The sequence below is a fragment of the Ornithodoros turicata genome, chromosome 2 (assembly GCF_037126465.1).
Source record: "Ornithodoros turicata isolate Travis chromosome 2, ASM3712646v1, whole genome shotgun sequence".
Lineage (NCBI taxonomy): Eukaryota > Metazoa > Arthropoda > Arachnida > Ixodida > Argasidae > Ornithodoros > Ornithodoros turicata.
Window position 1 is genome coordinate 11088366 of NC_088202.1, and position 21012 is coordinate 11109377.

A 21012-nucleotide genomic window follows, 5' to 3' on the forward strand; every position below is an offset into this window, starting at 1 on the left:
TTGCACCTACAGCGGATGCAGAATTCTAATTAGCTGAGTTGGAAAAAGCGACAAGGTCCAAGCTAGTTGGAAGTTCTTGTCTGAATGGAGAACACACATCACAACATCACTCAACACAACACGAACGATATACGGTCTGATTATGGCAACCAATTAGGCTCATTGGCATAAACGAAGACAGACAGAATCCACGGAGTAGCTTATTTTGTGACGCATACGTTTGACGGCCGACATTCATCTTCTCCTCATGTCCACTTCGTGTGGATTTGGCGGGAAACTCTAGAGTGTGGAAACTCTAGTATGTCTCCCGATATGTTAAAATTGGGAGACATAGTTTTTTTTTAAATTAACATTGATGTTAATGAACAATAAAAGCTGCACGCCATTCAATGAGGAACATGAAAGCGATTACAATCGCTGCACCGGTTGTACTGAGCGCAATGCGTCTGTTCCTCCTGTTCCTCTCTCTCTCTCTCTTTTGTGCAGTACAGAGAAAGCGATGTCTTGCAGATATGTCGGGAAAATGGTACCCGCATTCTTTTATAACAGGACGGATTACAGGGGAGTAAGCAAAGAGGCACGTTACCTTCTGTATTCGTACCAATAAAATAAAGCACACATAAACGCTTTACACCGTGAGCTCACTAGCCTTGCTCCGCGACCTCACACTCTCTGCACGGGGGGTCGTTGGGTGCAGTTCCTAATTCAACCTGGATGCTAGTGTTTTCCTATTGTTGGTCACACAGGTTTTACAGTTGTTCTGTCATACTTTCTATGTCGATGAACCGTATCTCTAGCGGAGTTGTAAAGTCAATGCAACAACGAATGAGAAGACGACAGCTTTTATTGTCCATAAATATCACCACGGAAAAGATGCAGGGGACAACTGTAAAGCTCATGTCTCCCTTTTCTTTTTACATTCAAGCACGCGTGTCTGACCACCAGTAGAAAAATAGTAGCATCTAGCGAACGATATCGCTAGCGATCTAGTGCAGCGAATGATGTCGCTTTTATGTTACTCATTGAATGTCGTGCAGATTTTATTATCTACTAACAGATGAAAAAGGTCTATGCCTCATTTTTATTTTTCAACAAATGGGGAGAGCAAATGGTAACACTCGGTCGGCTGTGACGTGTTTCGTCAGTTACCCCATCCGCACCCCTGTATTTTTGGGCGCAGGAGCCTGGGGGACCATTTTTCTGCCTACACAACCAGGGACCTTTTTTTTTCATACCCCGCATTATCATACGTTTTTGTGCACCCAATGACGCAACAGTTTGTGCGGTACGGCATTACCTTTAGCAGCTATCAATTCAGGCGCGGGGTCACCGAAGCAAGGTGACGATTGAAAGCGTACGAATAGCCCTCGAAAACGGAGCGGACTCACACAACAAGTTCCTATGGCTGCCGCCAGGATTTTCCGTGGCGCGGCGGACGCTTTGCACGAAGCGTATAGCGCCCTCGCGAACGTGCATGCAAAACATTGCCGGCACACGTTCGCCGCTCTATGCGACAGGCCAAAGGAGCAAACAAAGGTCCGTGCCCTGGCACTCAACATTGGACTGAGAAGGCAGTTCCGCTGTGTTTCCATCGTTGCCGAGGTTTCCCACGCAACCCTCGGCGTGGACTTCTTGAACCTGTAGAGCGAGAAATGAGGCGACCAGGCTCTACTGAGGTTGATGGGTTTAATGACGGTTAATGGCGATGAACCGAAAACGAAAGCTCGGGTCACGCGCAGTGCTGCGCGTAACCGATGGCGGTGCTGGTGATGATTATGACGCTGCTGCCAGGTGATTATGACGCCAGGGTGGGACAGCGAGTGGAGGGCGTTGAAAACATGCCGGCGGAAGGCCAGGGGAACGAAAGGGCGCGGGGTACCAGTAGAGGTGTCGCACCATAGACTTGCCGTCGAACCGGGGAGCGAGATCTCCCGAAAAGTAGTGGATGAGGCGGGGGAGGAACGAAGATTGGCGAGATCTTGATCAGCGTGTTGCGCCTGGGCGATGCCGTCCAAATCGACCGCGGGGGGCGGATGGAGAGCATTGACGTCCGGCCGCGAGAGTGCGTCGGCAGCGGCATTGTCTTCGCCTGCGACGTGTCGGACATCGGTCGTGAACTCCAAGAGGTAGCACATGTGGCGGGTTTCACGAGGCGAGTGGTTGAGGGAGGCCGATCGCAGGGCGAACATGAGAGGCTTGTGGTCGGTGTACAGCACAAACGGGCGGCCCTCGAGAAAATGGCGGTAGTGTCTGCATGCCAGGTAGGCGGCGAGGAGCTCACGCCCGAAGGTGCTGTAGCGTGTTTCTGCTGGCGAGAGGCGCTGGGAAAAGAAACCGAGAGGTTTCCAGTGGCCATCCTGACGCTGCTGCAAGACTGCGCCGACAGCAGCAGTGGAGGCGTCGACGAACAACGCTGTCTCGGCGTCAGGACGAGGATGGTGGAGCAGCACAGCATCTGCCAGGGCCTGCTTGACCTCTTCGAACGCGCGTTCTGCTGCCGGTGTCCACTCCAGAGGGGCAGCACGGGCCTCTTTCGGATGGTCAGCGCCGAGAGCTGCGTAGAGAGGCTGGAGCAAGGCAGCACAGCGAGGCACAAAACGTCGGTAGAAAGTCACGAGGCCAAGGAATGAACGAAGTCCTTTGCGAGAAGTGGGGGCAGGAAAGTCTCGGATGGCCTGGACCTTGGATGCGAGTGGCCGGATGCCTTGCGGGGTGATGGTGTGTCCCAGGAAGGTAAGGGTGGTAACGCCAAACTCGCACTTCGCGGCATTGATGGAGACTCCGTAGTCCTCCAGGCGCGAGAACAGGGCGCGCAGATGGGCGCGATGAGCCTCCGGAGATGGACTTGCGACGAGGATGTCATCCATGTATGCGAATGCGAAGTCCAGGCCGCGGAGCACTTCGTTGATGAATCGTTGGAATGTCTGCGCAGCATTACGCAGGCCAAAGGGCATCCGCACGTATTCAAAGAGGCCAAAAGGGGTGGTTATAGCAGTCTTCGGGATGTCAGGGGGATGGACGGGAATTTGGTGATAGGCTTTGATGAGGTCTATCTTGGAGAAGATGGTCGCTCCGTCAAGATTCGCGGTGAAGTCCTGAATATGGGGAAGCGGGTATCTGTCCGGTACCGTGACGATGTTGAGTGCACGGTAGTCCCCACATGGGCGCCAATCACCAGGTGTTGCTTTGGGCACCATGTGGAGAGCGGAAGACCACGGGCTGGAGGAAGGCCGAATGATCCCCAGTTCGAGCATGTGCTCAAATTCCCTCTTGGCAATGACGAGGCGCTCTGGAGCCAGCCGTTTAGGGCGAGCGAAGACAGGGGGGCCCCGTGTCACGATGTGGTGAGTGACGCTGTGGCGAGGTGGGCAAGAGGCGTGCGATTGGCGCAGGACAGCGGGGAACTCCGTGACAATGTCGGCGAAAGCAGTGGGCAACGGTAGCCGTATGGTGGGACTAATGGCGGCTATATGCGCTGGGGCTCCATAAACGTGCAAAGAAGTAGTGTTGTCGACGAGGCGCTGGCGTCTAATATCCACAAGAAGGTCGAAATGGTGGAGGAAGTCGGCGCCAAGGATTGCGAAGGGGAGGTCGGCGATGGTAAAAACCCAACGAAATACTCTGCGCAGGCCGAGGTCAAGGGTGACGGAGCATTGACCGTAAGTTGAGATGGTGGACTTGTTGACGGCCTGCAAAGCCAAGTCTGGTTGTCGGTGTCGTTTTTCTGCGGGGGTTGGTGGAACGACGCTCACGTCAGCCCCGGTATCCACCAGGAAGCGACAGCCGGACACGCGGTCCGTGATCCGGAAGAGCCGGCTGTTGTCGCCCCCAGCCATGCCAGCCGTTAATGGTTGGGGGGAGCGTTTCCCGGCCACGAGCAAGGGGCCTGGCAGTTCCTTGCGGCATCGCCGAATTTTCGATGATACCAGCAGAAGTGGTGCTGAGAGGGCGAAGGAGACCGTTGACGGGATGGCGAGCAGCGACGGCAAAACGGGCGCCGAGGGGAACGTGGTCGCTGCGGGGGAATGGCGTCCACCCGGTTCACCAGGGCCGCCACCGTAGTCTGGAGTTGCTGGAGCGACGTGCTGATGGCATTGATTGCAACGTCCACCGGTGGAGGGGAGGTGCGGGGGGCCAGGGCGGCAACGGCTCCTGGAGATGGAAGGCCAGCAAAATCCATAATACGGTCCGCCATCTTCGCCAAGTCATCCAGGCGGGAATTTTCGCCGGCGGCCAGGATCATGCGTACGTTGTGGGGCAAACGTTGTAGGAAGAGCTCGCGTAGTAGTGAGTCGTCCGTGGTAGGGTTGCCCGCGAGGTCGCGCATGCGGCGTAGTAGCTGAGTGGGCCGTCGATCGCCGAGCTCTTCCCTGTTCAGAAGCTGCTGCAATCGCCGCTCCTCCGAAGCAGACGTGCGGCGGATTAACTCGTCCCTTAAGGTGTCGTAGGGTAACTCGGGGTGAGGGTGGATGATTAGGTCGCGGACTTCCGCCGCAGCTTCGGGAGGAAGGTTTGCGATGGCGTAGCCAAACCTTGAGGCTTGAGAAGTGACGCTGCGTCCGTCGAAGAGAACCTCCGCCTGCGCGAACCACAGCTGAGGGTCGGAGATGGAGAAAGGCGGCAGGCGGGGAGCGGTGCCACAGAAGCCTCAAGCGGTGGCGGTGGCCGGCTGGGAGGCGAAGAGCTGGTGGAGTGCTGGTCACCGTTCATGATGGTGGAACGCTAAGACATCACGTCCGGGTCACCAGTTGTAGAGCGAGAAATGAGGCGACCAGGCTCTACTGAGGTTGATGGGTTTAATGACGGTTAATGGCGATGAACCGAAAACGAAAGCTCGGGTCACGCGCAGTGCTGCGCGTAACCGATGGCGGTGCTGGTGATGATTATGACGCTGCTGCTACAAACCATTATGACCTTATGGTCGATGTCCGCCCGTCAGGACTGACGTATAGAGGCACAACATCTCCTCTACAACGTAAATCGTTTTCGCTCGAATGGTTTCGCGGAGGACCAATGAGAAGAAGGATGAAAGATGGAAGTCACTGAAAAGGTTAGCCAGCTGTAGGACTCGAACCCACATCTTCTGGATTACCGGCCTTGTATGTGATTGTCCCTTCTATGTTATTCCAGCCTCATAACATCAGTTCTCTCATGAGAAAAAGAAGTTGACTTAGAATAGCGTCATCTGCCATTAAGACGTGGAAACGAGTTAGCTGGGGATTATCCGTGACGGCAGCAACTGATATGAGACAAGGTTTCTGGTTGGGTGGGAAAACAATAGACCACATTGTGAACTTTCTTTATTGTCTTTTCTATTTGTGTCTTTCAGCGGAATAAAATCCGAAGTTGCTAGTGCACCCTTGTCCTTGTTTCTTACTATTCCTGTCTTGTATCGGGTGCTGTCATCATGGAGTCATCCGATTGGGCAGTGGCAAAACCGTTGGCGAACCGTTTGAGCGAGAACCGATTCACCCAAAACTTCCTAATGTCACTAGTGGTACTTACGTTTTCCGCTGGATAAACTCTCAGGTGACCCTCCGTTCTTACCACTTGCTGCTTCCGTCTCTAGTGCATCCAGGAATATTTGCAGCTGGTCATCGAATTTCTGCGAAATCAGATGTACCAAATACGAAAAATGAAATGCATACGCAGAAAATGGGGGCACAAAGAACTCGAAAAAAATGTTTTATTGCGTTGCTTGCTATCCAAACTCGCACGTGACTTATATAACCCACTCAAGTTTCATTTCACATTCCAGGGTAATCCTATCCCAGGCAGCATACATTAATTTGACAAATATCGGTCCAACATTGTCAGCCAACAGGTCCACTGGCCGTGCAACTCGAAGACGATATTGGGCAAATGAAATTGGCAACCTTGGTCCAGTATCCATATGCAATAACTACCAAGCTACTGTATCCGAGCATATATTCATTTCTGTCGCATATTGTGTTCCTTTTTCTTTTCTTTTTTTTCCGAACTACCGCTTGCGATGCCACTATCTAGCTGGGGGCCAAATATACGGTATCTTTACGGTATAGCTTGAAGAGTGTTACACGAGGAATTTCATAATTAGCTGCACACGAACTCTGCAATTAACAAATATTTGGTGCAAGAATATTTCACGCCGCCAGAAGTGAAAGTTTATCAATGCTGTTACGTTCCGTACTCAACTGAGGCCTTTTGAGAATGTTAATGCAGAGCCATGCTCTACAGGATTACTAATGAGGTGCAGGTAGATTCAGGTGAAGGTACATTGGTTGCAGGCTGGCTATGTTTGTCAGGTAGATGGCAGATGGGTATGGAAAACGATATAACGCCGATAAAGTGCCAGCGTTCATTTACAGATTGCGGAACTGAATAATATGAGTGACGCTAACGAGATTATTCATTAATTATTCACTATAACTATCAGGATTCAATAACAATGACATTCCGCTCGCTTTCCAACAAGACACACTTTATTTTGTTAAAGAGTAGAAAATCCATCGAAGCGGTAAGGAAATGTTAAGCACTTTTCAAACATGGAATAGCTTTCAACAAGGAATATCTCCTGTTGTGCATTGTCGCTTTTGCGCGAAATCCCCTAATTAAATAACTAATTAATGCATTTTAGGTAATTGGTGATCTTGTAGTTACACACTTTCTGCGAGAGAATGTTCGCCTGGGCGTATAACAACTGCAAAAAAGGCATCTATTTTGCTCTGCAATTTTTCATGAAAAATCTGTAACGAATAAAAAACCCACCCTATGTATATATATCGCCACACAGCCGCCACACCATATCTACGCATATATACGTCGCCACACCAGCACTGGACAGCTATATCGGCCGAAACAGCTGTCCAGTGCTGGTGAGGCGACGATTGGGACTCACAAACATATATAAAATATATATATGTATACAATTTGATCGTGAATTGTAAACATCTGCTCAACGTGGAGCCACAGAGCTTCGGCTATTTTTCGTTTGTTTATATATATATATATAAACTTCCCGAAAATAACATTGGTTGCCACCCTTGTAATGCAAGTAGATGCCAAATTTGTAAATCAATGCAAGCCGCTAAATCTGCAGAAACGGTACCAATTCTAATTATCGGGTCAACATTAATGGCGATTTAACTGTAATTCTTCCAATGTTGTCTATCTTTTTCCATGCAATGATCGTGGACTCCCTCTCTCTCTGTATATACAGAGGGTGTCTTTGTTTAGGCGGTACAGGTTTTTCATAAAAAACTATAAGGGCTATAGATATGCTGTTTTCACTTCTATCATCTCTGGGCCGGCGGACGTTCTTGGCCGTATGTTGCTCGACCGTCAAATGACAAATTACCTAAAAATCGTTAATTATCTTTTAATTATAAAAGCTACGACGTTGTCCTAATGAGAACATCCGTTTCTTTTGGTGACCTGATATCGAAGCCGTTTTCAAACAAAATTTCGTTGCAGATCGTTCGCAAAAAATTCGTGAAGGAAAACTTTTTTTTATTTATTTTATTCATTGCGCATCTTCGGAGACCCGTCTTTCCTTTGCCCCTAATGTGAGAGGGTGAAAGAGCACACTGTCGCCTCCTGAAGTAAATGCGACACAAGATATGGGCAGTTCTGATAGCGTCACCCGATACATGTGTTTTTGTTTTGTTTCCGCAAGTTAAAGCTCATCTTCAACGCATGAGGCGGCACTGTGGCGGCATCTTCGACGCATGAGGCTCCTTCACCATCTCCATCTCACATTGGGAGTGAAGGAAAGACGGTCTCCGAAGATGCGCGATAAACAAAAAAAAAAAAAAGGTGTTCCTTCACGAATTTTTTGCGGACGATCTACCAAACGGATTTTTGTTCTGCAAAACGGCTAGGATATCAGGTTACCGAAAGGAACAGACGTTCTCATTGGGACAACTTCATAGCTTTTATTATTAAAAAGTTAATTAACGATTTTTAGGTAATTAGTCATTTGACGGTCGAGCAGCACATGGCCAAGAACGTCCGCTGGCCCAGAGATGACAGAAGTGAAAACAGCATGTCTATAGCCGTTATAGTTTTTATGAAAAATCTGTTTCGCCTAAAAAAACACCCTGTATATACAGGGTGTCCCAGAAAACGTGTCATTGAATTCTAATAAAAAAACTACGCCACCCAGAATAATGCAGTCAACGGCATTTGTTCTTATGAGGTTTTTGTCACCTTGTAAAGTTAATGTCATGTACCCTAAGTTTAATTATGCAAATATTTGCGAAGTGAACTTTTTTACCCCATAGATATGAAGAGCGTGCCGAATTCACTCAAATTCATGATAATTGACAGTGATATTCACGAGCTATCCCATCGGAAAAAATAGCCGAATATCATGCTTTTCGGAGCACCGGACCATAACGCGCGATGTCTTTCTGAGCGCAATCGCTCGCAGTCCGACGAAAGGAGGTTCCGAAGCCAGCCCACAGAGTGATAGTAGAAAAAGTAACAGCTCCTAAAATTGGGAGAGGGAAAGCATTATCCCAGCGAAAGTCGGACGTGATAAGCCATGCCTGCCTTATCTCTTTCTGCGAGGCCGGGGTGGGCTGGGTTTCCAACCTCCTTTCGTCGGACTGACACAGATTGCGCTGAAAAATGCATCATGCGCTATTCTGTGCGACCTCCGTAGAGCATGATGTTCGGCTATTTTTTCCGATGGGATAGCTCCTGCTGAATATCCCTGTCACTTATCATTAATTTGAGTAAATTAGACACGCTCTTCACATTGGTGGGGTAAAAAAGTTACCTTTACTAGGCAAATTTCCGAATTAAGCTCGCAAAAATTTACATAATTAAACTTACGTTACACGACATTCACATGAGGAGGTGGCAAACACCCAGTAAGAACAAATACCGTTGACCGCATGACTCGAGGTGGCGTAGTTTTTTATTATAATTCAATGACACGTTTTCTGGGACACCCTGTATATACAGGGTGTCCACGCTAAGTGTGAACAGATTTTTAAAAAAATATATCAATCACTTTATCCGAGATGAAATCAATTGCAATACAGCATATGCTGAAGGGCACTCCCTAGGGGGGCATTAACAGACTCCTAAGGCAATGTCTTAATCAACTTTCGATAATTAACTTTTTAATTATAAAAGCTACGAAGTTGCTCCAATGAGAACATCTGATCTCTTCGGTCACCAGATACCAAAGCCGTTTTCAGAACAAAAATCCGTTCGATAGATCGTCCGCAAAAAATTCGTGAAGGAACGCCATTTTTTCTTTATTTGGTTTGTTGCGCATCTTCTTGCGCACGTCAATATTCCACGGTGACGACGCCACCTGTGGAGGCCGCAGTGCAATCCAGCAAGTACATATAAAAAGTAAAAAAGTAAAAGTAAAAAAAAAAGGCATAGGCATATGTTTATAAGTCCCAATGCTGGTGTGGCGACGTTTGGGACTTATAAACACATGTTCAACGTGCAGCCAAAGAGCGTATGCTATTTTTCTTCATTTAATACTTTACTGGCTTCGCACTGGGCTTTCAGAGGTGAGTCACTCACCCTGACGGGAGGACATCACGTTCCACGTGACCTTCCGACGCCACTCGCTCAAACGTCGCCCACCTACGCATCGCTGATGCAGGCCCAATAAGGCCGAAACAGCTGTCCAATGCTGGTGTGGCAACGTTTGGGACTTATAAACATATGTTCAACGTGCAGCCAAAGAGCCTATGCCATTTTTTTTCACTATATATATATGTGATGAACACTGGAACATCCGTCCCGAGCAATATCAGTTTAATGAGTAATCCTGCCCATGCACGAGCGTGAGTTCGGTCTCTTCGTCGTTACGTCACATCCCCCCCTCCCCTCCAAGAGTGAAGCGGATGGGTGGATGGTAGGGGCGCAGCTTGCTTATGTGTACAATATCGGTCTGCCTTCCGAGCGGAAGAACTGAACGGTCAACTTCGTAGTCTACCGGTGACACCCTTTTTAGCACTGTGTATGGTCCTTCCATAGCTGGAGCTAATTTTCCTCGGTTAGGGTGCCATGGGGTCTCATAGAGGACGGCGTCTCCGATGGAAAATTCACCTGGCATGAATTTCTTGTCGTAGATCAACTTGTTCTTTTGGTGGTAAGCGAGGGAGTTCTGCACTGCTTGTTTCCGCGCTTCTTCGAGTGGCGGGACGTGATCTGGTAGGTGTGTGGGGTAGGATAGGACCCCATGCATTAAATACGAAGGAGGGAACCGGGTGACTTCATGGGGCGTTCTGTTGTACTCGGCGACTACATCGATAAGTAGCTGAGGCCAGGGTGCCCTTGGGTTTTCCTGTATTTTGTAGCGTAGGCGATTGACAATAGTCTGATTTGTTCGCTTGTTTAGGCCGTTGCATTGTGCGGGGCTGCTTGATGTGAATAGCTGGTGAACGTTGTGGTTCTTCGGAAAGAAAGCGACGAGGTGTCCTGGCTGCGAAGACTTCTCGGAGGCAGGAGATGTAGGCTTCGGCGGTCTCACTCTTGTGCCCAAGGCGTAACGCGTGGCATGGTCGACTATCAAGTGGATAAATTTCTTAATAGACCCGTAGCCAGCGAGTCCACCGATGGTGTCCATCGCGAGGAGGTCGAACGGTTTCTCGGCTGGTGGCAACGACTGCAGCCACTCAAATTTCTTCTGCTTGCTCTTTTTGCACCGCTGACAGGTGTCACAATGACGAATGAAACTCGAAACATCGGTGATGATTTCAGGCCAGTAGTAGTACGGGGAGATTAGACTGATCGTTTTCTTCACTCCGACGTGTCCAAACTCTTCGTGAGCTTTGCGAAGGATTTCCTTTCTGAGCGGAGTGGCTACGTATATCTTGGGGACTCCGCGTTTGCGAACAATGGGAATGCCATTTTGCAGCGTGTAGGTTCCAGGACGGAGGTCACACGGAGTGTTCTGTACGTCAGGAATATAGAGACGAGGTTGACCAACGGTGATCGAGACAAAGCATCGGCCTCGATATTGTCCAGTTCTCGCTGGTGCTTAAATGTGACGTCATACATAGGTAGCTTGAGGGACCAGCGAAAAAGGCGGCCGGTGGGGCGCTTGATTGCCTTTAACCACTGTAACGCTGCGTGGTCAGTCACAACCGTGAAAGCGCTGCCGTGGAGATAGCAGTGCCATTTGTCCACAGCCTCAATGATGGCCAGACATTCCAGTTCGGTTACGCTGTAATTTTTCTCGTGTTTTAGGAGCTTGCGGGAATGGTATGCCACGGGATGTTCGTTGCCGTCATCGCCGGTTTGTTTGAGGACGGCACCAGTCCCACTGAGAGAAGCGTCACGGAAGAGAGTACACGGTCTTGAAGGGTCGAATGTGCGAAGAATTGGGGCCTCTGTGAGGCGATCCCTCAGAGTCTGAAAAGCAGCATGACATGCCTCGGACCATTGCCATGACGCGTCCTTTTTCAACAATTCGGTTAAAGGAAGGCATATGTCGCTGAAGTGGTCGATGTACTGCTTGTAAACATTTACTGTACCCAAAAAGCGTTGTAGATCCTTCCCACGGGTACGTCGTCTGCGCCGCCATGATATGTAGGAATGATGAGAGGTTGGTGTTTGGGAGGCATGAGGGTCCACACTTAGGTATCCTATCGACTCGTGTGATGAACACTGGAACATCCGTCCCGAGCAATATCAGTTTAATGAATAATCCTGCCCATGTACGAGCGTGAGTTCGGTCTCTTCGTCGTTACGTCACATATATATATATATACTCATTGAACGATGCGACAGCACCAGAGGACACGTGTTTCGCCGTGTTTGCGGCTCGTCGGCCCTGGGTAGCTGCGCATCGTTCGGGATTGGCAAACCAGGGGTCACTCAGCGAGCGATATTGACCGAGCGACTGTTGAGCGACTATTGACTCAGCGAGCGATAGGGACCCCTCGTTTGCCAATCCCGAACGATGCGCAGCTACCCAGGGCCGACGAGCCGCAAACACGGCGAAACACGTGTCCTCTGGTGCTGTCGCATCGTTCAATGAGTATCTGTTTCTCTACGTGCAGCCATAGAAGCCATCTTAATCTGTAAGTTTGAATTTCAAACACGTCTAGCATCGTTTACTAATTTTTGTAATGGCTTTTCCCCCCTCTTTATATATATATATATATATATATATATAAAAAAGGGGGAAAAAGCCATTAAAAAAATAATAAGTAAATGCACTCGCTGAGTGACCCCTGGTTTGCCAATCCCGAACGATGCGCAGCTACCCAGGGCCGACGAGCCGCAAACACGGCGAAACACGTGTCCTCTGGTGCTGTCGCATCGTTCAATGAGTATCTATATATATATATATATATATATCAGGACAAGTCCTGACGAAGACAGTGCCACTGTCGAAACGTCGACCCTTTGCCCTTTTTAACGTCTCCCTATGTAATAAACTAGTGTTTGTAACTTCCCTAAAATCTGTTTCCGCGTCTTTTTTTGAACTTCTGTAAAACTTCGTGGCCGTTTGATAATCCTTTTACCTCACCCTATATATATATATATATATATATATATATATTAGAAGCTTAGGAGGGCGGTTTTCCTGCTTTTTCCTGCTTATATATATATATATATATATATTGAAGTTCAAAAAAAGACGCGGAAACAGATTTTAGGGAAGTTAAAAACACTAGTTTATTACATGAGGAGACGTTAAAAAGTAAAATGGGCAAGGGGTCGACGTTTCGACAGTGGCACTGTCGAAACGTCGACCCCTTGCCCATTTTACTTTTTAACGTCTCCCCATGTAATAAACTAGTGTTTTTAACTTCCCTAAAATCTGTTTCCGCGTCTTTTTTTGAACTTCTGTAAAACTTCGTGGCCGTTTGATAATCCTTTTACCTCACCCTATATATATATATATATATATATATATATATATATAGTTGAAATAAATGGGAGACAGAAGACGAAAGTAGGGGAAGTAACAAAAAAGAGGTTTATTAAAACTTAAAAATCATAAAAGTTAGGGAGGATGTCTACGTTACGGCGGAAGCTCCGCCTTCTTCGGGACAAAAGAGCTAAATGTGGCCACGAGGCTGATAAGGGGCTTGAGAATGACGTGGTCGGTTGGGGGAAATTCCCGCCACCTGGCGGTTGTCAATTGGGGAAATTCCAGAGCGTTTTTGTGTGAGGTCCAGGAGTGGGGTCATCGTCCTTGTGGGTCAGTGGGGATCTTGATCTGGCTGAAACGAGAAAAGGCAACAGGGTCTTATCTAGGTTGTTAGACTTCTTATTGTTGACAGCATGCCAGGGTCCTCGTTAATGGCCGATCGGAATTTGTAAATTAGGTAAGATTCCCGTTGTTCCCGGGAGCGGTCGGAGGTAAAGTTCGACTGCAGAATAAAAACTGAGGCTTCGTTGATTGAATGTTCTGGTTGTTTGAAATGGCGTGAGACTGGAAGATTAGGTTTCTTGGTAACATGGTAACAAACCTAATCTTCCAGCCTCACGCCATTTCAAACAACCAGAACATTCAATCAACGAAGCCTCAGTTTTTATTGTCCAGTCGAACTTTACCTCCGACCGCTCCCGGGAACAACGGGAATCTTACCTAATTTACAAATGCCGATCGGCCATTAACGAGGACCCTGACATGCTGTCAACAATACGAAGTCTAACAACCTAGATAAGACCCTGTTGCCTTTTCTCGTTTCAGCCAGATCAAAATCCCCACTGACCCACAAGGACGATAACCCCACTCCTGGACCTGACACAAAACCGCTCTGGAATTTCCGCAATTGACAACCGCCAGGTGGCGGCAATTTCCCCCAACCGACCACGTCATTCTCAAGCCCCTTATCAGCCTCGTGGCCACATTTAGCTCTTTTGTCCCGAAGAAGGCGGAGCTTCTGCCGTAACGTAGACATCCTCCCTAACTTTTATGATTTTTAAGTTTTAATAAATTTCTTTTTTTGTTACTTCCCCTACTTTCGTCTTCTGTCTCCCATTTATTTCAACTATAATTACGTAGCCGTCCGATCCAACTCAATCTTTTCAAGATATATATATATATATATATATACCTTTGCCTTTGTTTGACAAAGCACGTGTGCTGCCCTCTCTCCTTGTACATATTCCCCTCTCATTCTTTGCAATTGTCTTGCGTCACCATAGTATCCCATTCCTGTTGAAGACAGCGCTGCTGTCGAAACGTCGAATACCCCCTCTTAGTTTTTAATAAAGTCCCCCTTTTATTCCTTATCCTGTAGAAGCACCGTCTCCACTTCTGATCTTTATTGAATACCTATATATATATATATATATATATATAGATAGATAGATAGATACTCATTGAACGATGCGACAGCACCAGAGGACACGTGTTTCGCCGTGTTTGCGGCTCATCGGCCCTGGGTAGCTGCGCATCGTTCGGGATTGGCAAACCAGGGGTCACTCAGCGAGCGATATACACCTGGGAGGGTGACTGAGCACTCCTCAATGCCACAGTGCAAGCCAGTGAATTATAAAGAGGGGGGAAAAGCCATTAAAAAAATAAGTAAATGATGCTAGACGTGTTTGAAATTCAAACTTACAGATTAAAATGGCTTCTATGGCTGCACGTAGAGAAACAGATACTCATTGAACGATGCGACAGCACCAGAGGACACGTGTTTCGCCGTTTTTGCTGCTCATCGGCCCTGGGTAGCTGCGCATCGTTCGGGATTGGCAAACCAGGGGTCACTCAGCGAGCGATATACACCTGGGAGGGTGACTGAGCACTCCTCAATGCCACAGTCATATTGCCACAGTCACGTGTTACGTGACCTTCTGACGCCATCCACTCAAACGTTGCCTGCCTGCGTACTGCTGATGATGGCCCAACAAGGCCGAAACAGCTGTCCAGTACTGGCATGGTGACGTTTGAGTTACAAACATATATATATATATATATATATATATATATATATACTCCATATAGATGTGTGTGTGTGTGTGTCGGAAGACGTACTTACAGTTCCGCTTTTCAGGCGTTCTTCAATGATTCGTCTGATAAAAAAGGAGAACTTCTCCAAGTATTCCTTGGTGAATATTGACAACCTTAAGAGCTTGAAGAGACGTGGCATCTTGACTGAAAAAAAGTTCAAGAACGGTTGACGGCAGGCTGTTGTCTAAAGAACTGACAACATCATAGACACTTTCATTGTCACGTAGCAGGTAACACACTGCAATAGACATCGAACTTTTTCTGTGCCTTCTTGCCTGTGCCCAAAAACGGAAGTAAAAAATTCAGATGCACATTAGGAACTGAAAAGCCTGAAGCCGTGTGGCCCAGTGCAATAACTTCCCACTTCCGATCGGAACTACTGTTCTCCTATTGTTTCTGTGTGCTGCTTTGCCCTCCGTTGACATAATGTGTGGCTACACACAAAAGTCACCACATAATTTTAAAAGGGTCGTGGTACTGACCACACATATTCTAGTTGGTGAACAACTAGTGGAACCTGAAAACTACACATTACCCATGGCCACCTGACGGGACCATGATGCGACCGGAAGTGATGTGTGGCATGTTTACATTTTAAGCAGTTGCTTTTCCAGAAGGTTATCGCGCCATTTTTATTTCGTACCGGCGTCGCTTTACTTCATCAACTCGGTAGCACTCCCGATACCGTCTTGCTTTTGGGGAAATAGTGTTTCGGGAATGCAATTCCGTTCTCGCATGTATAGTCAGACTTAAGTTGACATGTAGTTCGCATGCCCTGCTACTGGCTTTTCCTGTATATTTGCTCTCGCAACTTATGATTATATCCACTAGTATCAAACGAGATGCCATTATAACATACAATATAACATTATCTTCCAGGCTCCACTTCCTGCGAAAATGTTGAAGTAGTTCTTCAAGAAGGGATTATTGGGATCCCTGATGCTGTCCATGTCAGCATTGAATGTCACAGCAGCTACTGCGTCCAGAGATGACTTGGTGAGAATGCTGAAAAGTACAAAGCAGGACAGGATTCGTACAACATGCGTGGCTCGCTTTCTCTTTTTCTGAACTTCCTACACTTTTTACTTTGCAGACGCATTTAAAAGCAACAACTTCAGATTACCCTCAACGATACACGGAGCGGAAACAAAGACTTAGAGCCCTTCACGGGCTCCCGACCCGGCCCGCGGGCCTTGCCGGACTTCTTATTGGCTGTGTGCAACGGGCCGGGCCGAGACCGGGTCGACAAAATACGTCAGCATCGCGGGCCGGGCTGGACCCGGGCCGACACAAAACGCTGGCACCGCGGGCCGGGCCGGGTCGGGCTGACAAACCTATTTCCGATAGTCCGGCTCGGCCTGGTCACGCAGCTAATTCCGCAGTATGGAGAAGTATTACTTTATACGATCACGTGCTTGCGTCATACCCGTGCATATATTTGCAAAAACGAGCAATGGACACGCATTATGCGTATGATTCAACACTCCAGAACATTACAAAGCCACTTCATAATGCTCCTGACTCCTCACGTATTTCACAATCACGTTCGGAAAGCTTGGTGAGAAGGGTAGCGGTTGGGAGAAGGAGTTTCTCGACAACACCTTCTACCTCCGCAAAAACTTGATAGTGTAACGATAACTTGCCCGCGTGCGTTCTGGATGTCATTTGGTCTCGTGTTGTGATGTGATAAAGAAAAAAATGGACAAAAAGATTAAATGGTCTCGTGTTGTTGCGGTGTTAAACGGCCAGCACTTGTATGTTTGTGGCCTAGTCTTCTCTTCTTATAAATGTACTTATAAATTAGTTTGATAAGCGCTAGAAACGCCTACGTCACGGCTGGAAATACTAGGCGAGGCTGTACTCGCTGAGTCACCGGGCCGGACCGGACCGTGCTGGGTCGGGCTGGGTCGGGCCGCAAAAAAACATGAAGGTGCGGGCCCGGGCCGGGTCATTTTCGATGCGCCCGGGCCGGGTTGGGCCCGGAAAAGTCGGTCTGTGCAGGGCTCTACAAAGACCTTCATAATTTCTAAGCCAGAAGAGAGGAAGTTGCACGTTTTTTGTCGACCGCTTTTTATCCGTAAATTGAAACCTAGAATGACAACGAAATTCCGAGCACTGCAGGTTGGACCTAGTTGCCTTGTAAGTTGCGGTAAGCAAGAGCGGCAAAGACGCAACATGACAGCGCCATACTACTTTGTGCGTAGCGACAACGCGTGCTACATGGCACAAACAGGGGCAGCGTTGTGCATTCATTTCCTCGTGTTCCGAAGAGGTGAGGCCTCACTGGTAAAACAGAAGGTGGTGGTGGAAACAGCCTGCCGCTTGGTAGATAGCTTGGTAAAACAGAACTTCACCCCACGACACCGCTCAGAACCAACCGACATTCCATTCAGAATTATATTGTTCTGCTTCCCCACTCGATGAAAAGAGGAAGCTTACGCCTCTTTTGCACACGTTATGCATGAGGCATGGCGTCCAAGAAAGGCGGGTCCATCCCATTGGGTGCGTTCAGTAGGTGCCCCTCTTTTGGTGCATCCAAGTTGAGAGTATGAGACACTCGGTGCGGTCACTACACAGCGAAAAGCAACTTTGGAGCGGTACACTGCTCGCACGCTAATGCCGCTTCCGGTTGTCTGCTCAGGCAGTGCACGGACCGAGGACACGTTGGCTTTGTTTGAAAGCGACGTTGGAAGAGACGACGGCGGTTGTGAAGACTTTTCCTTGTAACAACGAAGGAAATGGAAATATGGGAATTTGCAACAGGCACAGTAAGAGCTGTTTCTTTGTGTCTTTCTTTTTATTTCAATACAGTACAAAACTCATACAAAAAAACAGAAGACTGGAAGGGCAAGCCCCGTCGAACAGTCCAGAGACACACACTTATACACTTGACACTACCCAAGCAGCATGCCAATATTGGCTCAATATTGGACCCATATAGGCTGCCAATATTGGACCAATAAGGGGGGTGAAAGCAGGCTCCATATTGGACCGATATGGGCTGCCCATATTGGCAACCCCATTTTGCGCCAATATTGCCAATATCTCTGTGATAACGCCAACGGGGAGACCGTTTAACAATAAAGCCTTATCCGGCTAATATCCACCACTGATCTTACTTCTCTCTTCTTTTTGCTTTTTCATTTCTGCAGATCTAATTGATCCACGTTGCATACAATTACAAAAACAGAAAGAAAAAAAAACACTGCATCGCCCCAAAAACGAAAAACGGGTGCTACGCCCGTCTTGCTGGAGGACACAAGCAGTCCCACGGAACTGCCAATGCCAAAGATCCATCAGAAGCCTTCATTGGGATCGCCATGTTCTATGAACCAAAAATTGCCAACCCGCTCAGAGAGTACAAAGGAGCGAAGCACTTTCGTGACGGTGACGGCGGGTGACAGAACTTTACAGAAAAGCCATCCCTTCCTGTCAGACATTGTGTTTTTTACTTGACCTGTCGCAGTTCCATTATCATTACAGGAACCAGCGACATTTGAGCCCGTATGAAACGTCCGATCCGACTGTCGCGCATGCGCATTAGTTGTAGGACGCATGATTGGGCATAAACGACCCGCTCGCTCTCAGTCGGCTCGACCGATTGGCATTGGCATCGCGAAGCAAGATGGTGGCTGCTTCCAGAACGTGGAAAGTTGAGTTGTCGAGTTCTAGAGAACATTACAATGGGGTTGTCACGTATGTTGACTGTTTCGAACAGTGTGTATCATCTGCGGGAAGTTGTTGGATGTAACGACGTACTGAATTGGGCATTTCACACGCTTCAACGTCCAATCTTGTGCTGCTTGGGCATTTGTGCAACACGGGTACGTACCATTTTCTGTACTTTCAGTCAATATGGGGTGTACACGGGCAATATGGGGCCCATATTGCCAGGATTTTCCCAATATCGGCTGAAACTGGGCAATATAGGGCCCATATTGCCCCATATTGGACCCGTATCGCCAATGACCAGCCAGTATGGGCCCAATATTGTGTGCTGCTTGGGTACATACGTCTCGTGAAGGATGGTAAAATACACATACAAAAGAAATATCTGGAAAATCGAGCAGCGAATCATGAAACACAAACAGAAGAAATCGATGTGCCAGTGAGGAAATGTTCTTTATCGGCTTTTTTAAATGACGTAGGGTTGGGGTTAGAGCGTATGTGCTAAGGTAGGAGGTTCCATATTTGACCACCGGAAGAAAAAAAAAACAAAGTGGAAACCAAAGTTAGTGCGAGAAGTCGGATACTGGAAAGCGTTCGCCGGATGCCTTAACGAAATAGGGGTGATATAGGTCTGTAGTGGAATATGAAGCCTGCGCGGTGCTGTATAGAAGAAAGTGTGCATGATACAGGCCATTTTGCACCTCAAACGGTCGTGAATACGCAACAGGGGGAAAGCAAATGAAACAGACTCACGGGGGGGACCCAGGGGTAAAAACTAACTGCAGTGCCCACTTTTAAATCATGAGTAGAGGATGCAGGTTACCGGGATATATAGGTCTATACACCTCTAAAGCATAAGTAACATATAAGTGGATGAGAGCATAGTATACAGTGCTTAATGTGTTAACAGGAAGAATGTGTCTTATTTGGTTGAGGGCGTAAAGGCCAGAGTAATTTTACTTCTAACATAATTGATATGTGGCTGCCAGCAAAGGTTTTCGTGTACGATAATGCCCAAGAACCGAACAAATGAGCTGTGAGTCATAGCTTTGTTACGAAGATAAAGTACTTTATCAGTGAAGTCAAGAAATTTCTGGGAAGTGCGGAACAGAACGTAAGACTTTTTAATTCACGTTAGCAACGAGTTTCTTAGAAATAAGCCAGGTGTGCAATTTTTGTAACACTGACGTTGCTTTATGACAAAGAGTATGGATGTCAACCGCCTCGACAAAAATATTGGTATCGTCAGCATCCAAAAAACAGGTGCTGCAGAGATGATCAGGGAGGTCGTTGACGTAAACCAGAAAAAAAAAGGGCCCCGAAGTGAGCCTTGGGGTACACTGCAATGCAATGGTCTGCGCGAGGAATCTTTACCACCAAGACACACAAACTCTTCCCTGTCCTGGAAAAGCCTTCTGAGCAACGCAAGAGGAGTTCCTCTGATTCCATAGCTGTGTAACTTTTGGAGAAGAATATTACGATTAATCAAATCAGACTCCTTGGTTAAGTCAACAAAGATTCCCATGGTTACTAGCTTAGCTTCTGTTATATCCCAGAGAACGAGACCAAGGCAGAGTCCAACTTGTAGTTTATTAACTGCTCAAACAGCAACTTGAATCGAACAACGATGCACGAGCGCACTCGCTCCGTCGTCCACTTCGTCCGCGCCAGCGGTATATCATATTTACAGTTACAGTACATAACTCCCCCCGCTACGGGTGAAGTCACGGTGAAAAGTTAAGGATACCCGAAACGCGTAGGCGCTCGCCGTGGACGAGTGCTTCTTCGCAGTACAGCGTCCGGCGCTGTCGTAAGGGTCGAGTCCGGCTGCTGATCCTGCACCTCGGTATGTCCTGCGTCGACATCGATCGGTTGGGGAGTATCCTGGATCCCTTCCGGCTGGTATACAGTGAGTACACCATCCAGTCCCAATTTCCGTCGAGTGCCTCGATTTCTGCCGGCGCGGATTGCATGTGGTCGACATGTCTTCTGGTACGCTGACCGTTTTCCGTCTCGACTTCGTAGGATCGTTTCCCACTCTGACGGACGACCTTTGCCAGAATCCACTTGGTACGTAGACTTTGTTATGTTCGGCAAACGTTCGGTGCCAGTTGTCCTTGTATTCCTCCTCCCTTGCCGATGAGTCCTCGTGCATGAGATGGATGAGTCAGGTGTTCTGAGATTCCTCCCAAACATCGCCTGGTTCTGGTGTCTGCCCGGTGGTTGCATGTGGTGTTGAATATTGGTGAAACAGATAACGTGAGAGCCGGCAAAGAACCGAACCCCCTCCAACTAGCTTCTTGAACGCCTGGTTTGTTTCTGCCACCATACGCTCTGCTTGACCATTTGTGGCGGGATGATAGGGGGCACTGGTAACATGCTTGATACCATTCTTAGCGAAGAAATCCTGC

The 21012-nt window shown here is 47.9% G+C and overlaps 1 protein-coding gene across 1 annotated transcript in view; it reads right to left on the bottom strand.

The window, feature by feature from the left end:
• LOC135385194 (cytochrome P450 3A41-like) overlaps positions 1-21012 on the bottom strand; it is a 120398-nt gene that overhangs the window by 28583 nt on the left and 70803 nt on the right. The window contains exons 7-9 of the mRNA XM_064614388.1: positions 15792-15937; positions 14961-15076; positions 5506-5605 (exon numbers count right to left, since the gene is read on the bottom strand). Of these exons, the coding sequence (XP_064470458.1) occupies positions 5506-5605; positions 14961-15076; positions 15792-15937 (362 nt within the window). The remainder of the gene's footprint in view (positions 1-5505; positions 5606-14960; positions 15077-15791; positions 15938-21012) is intronic.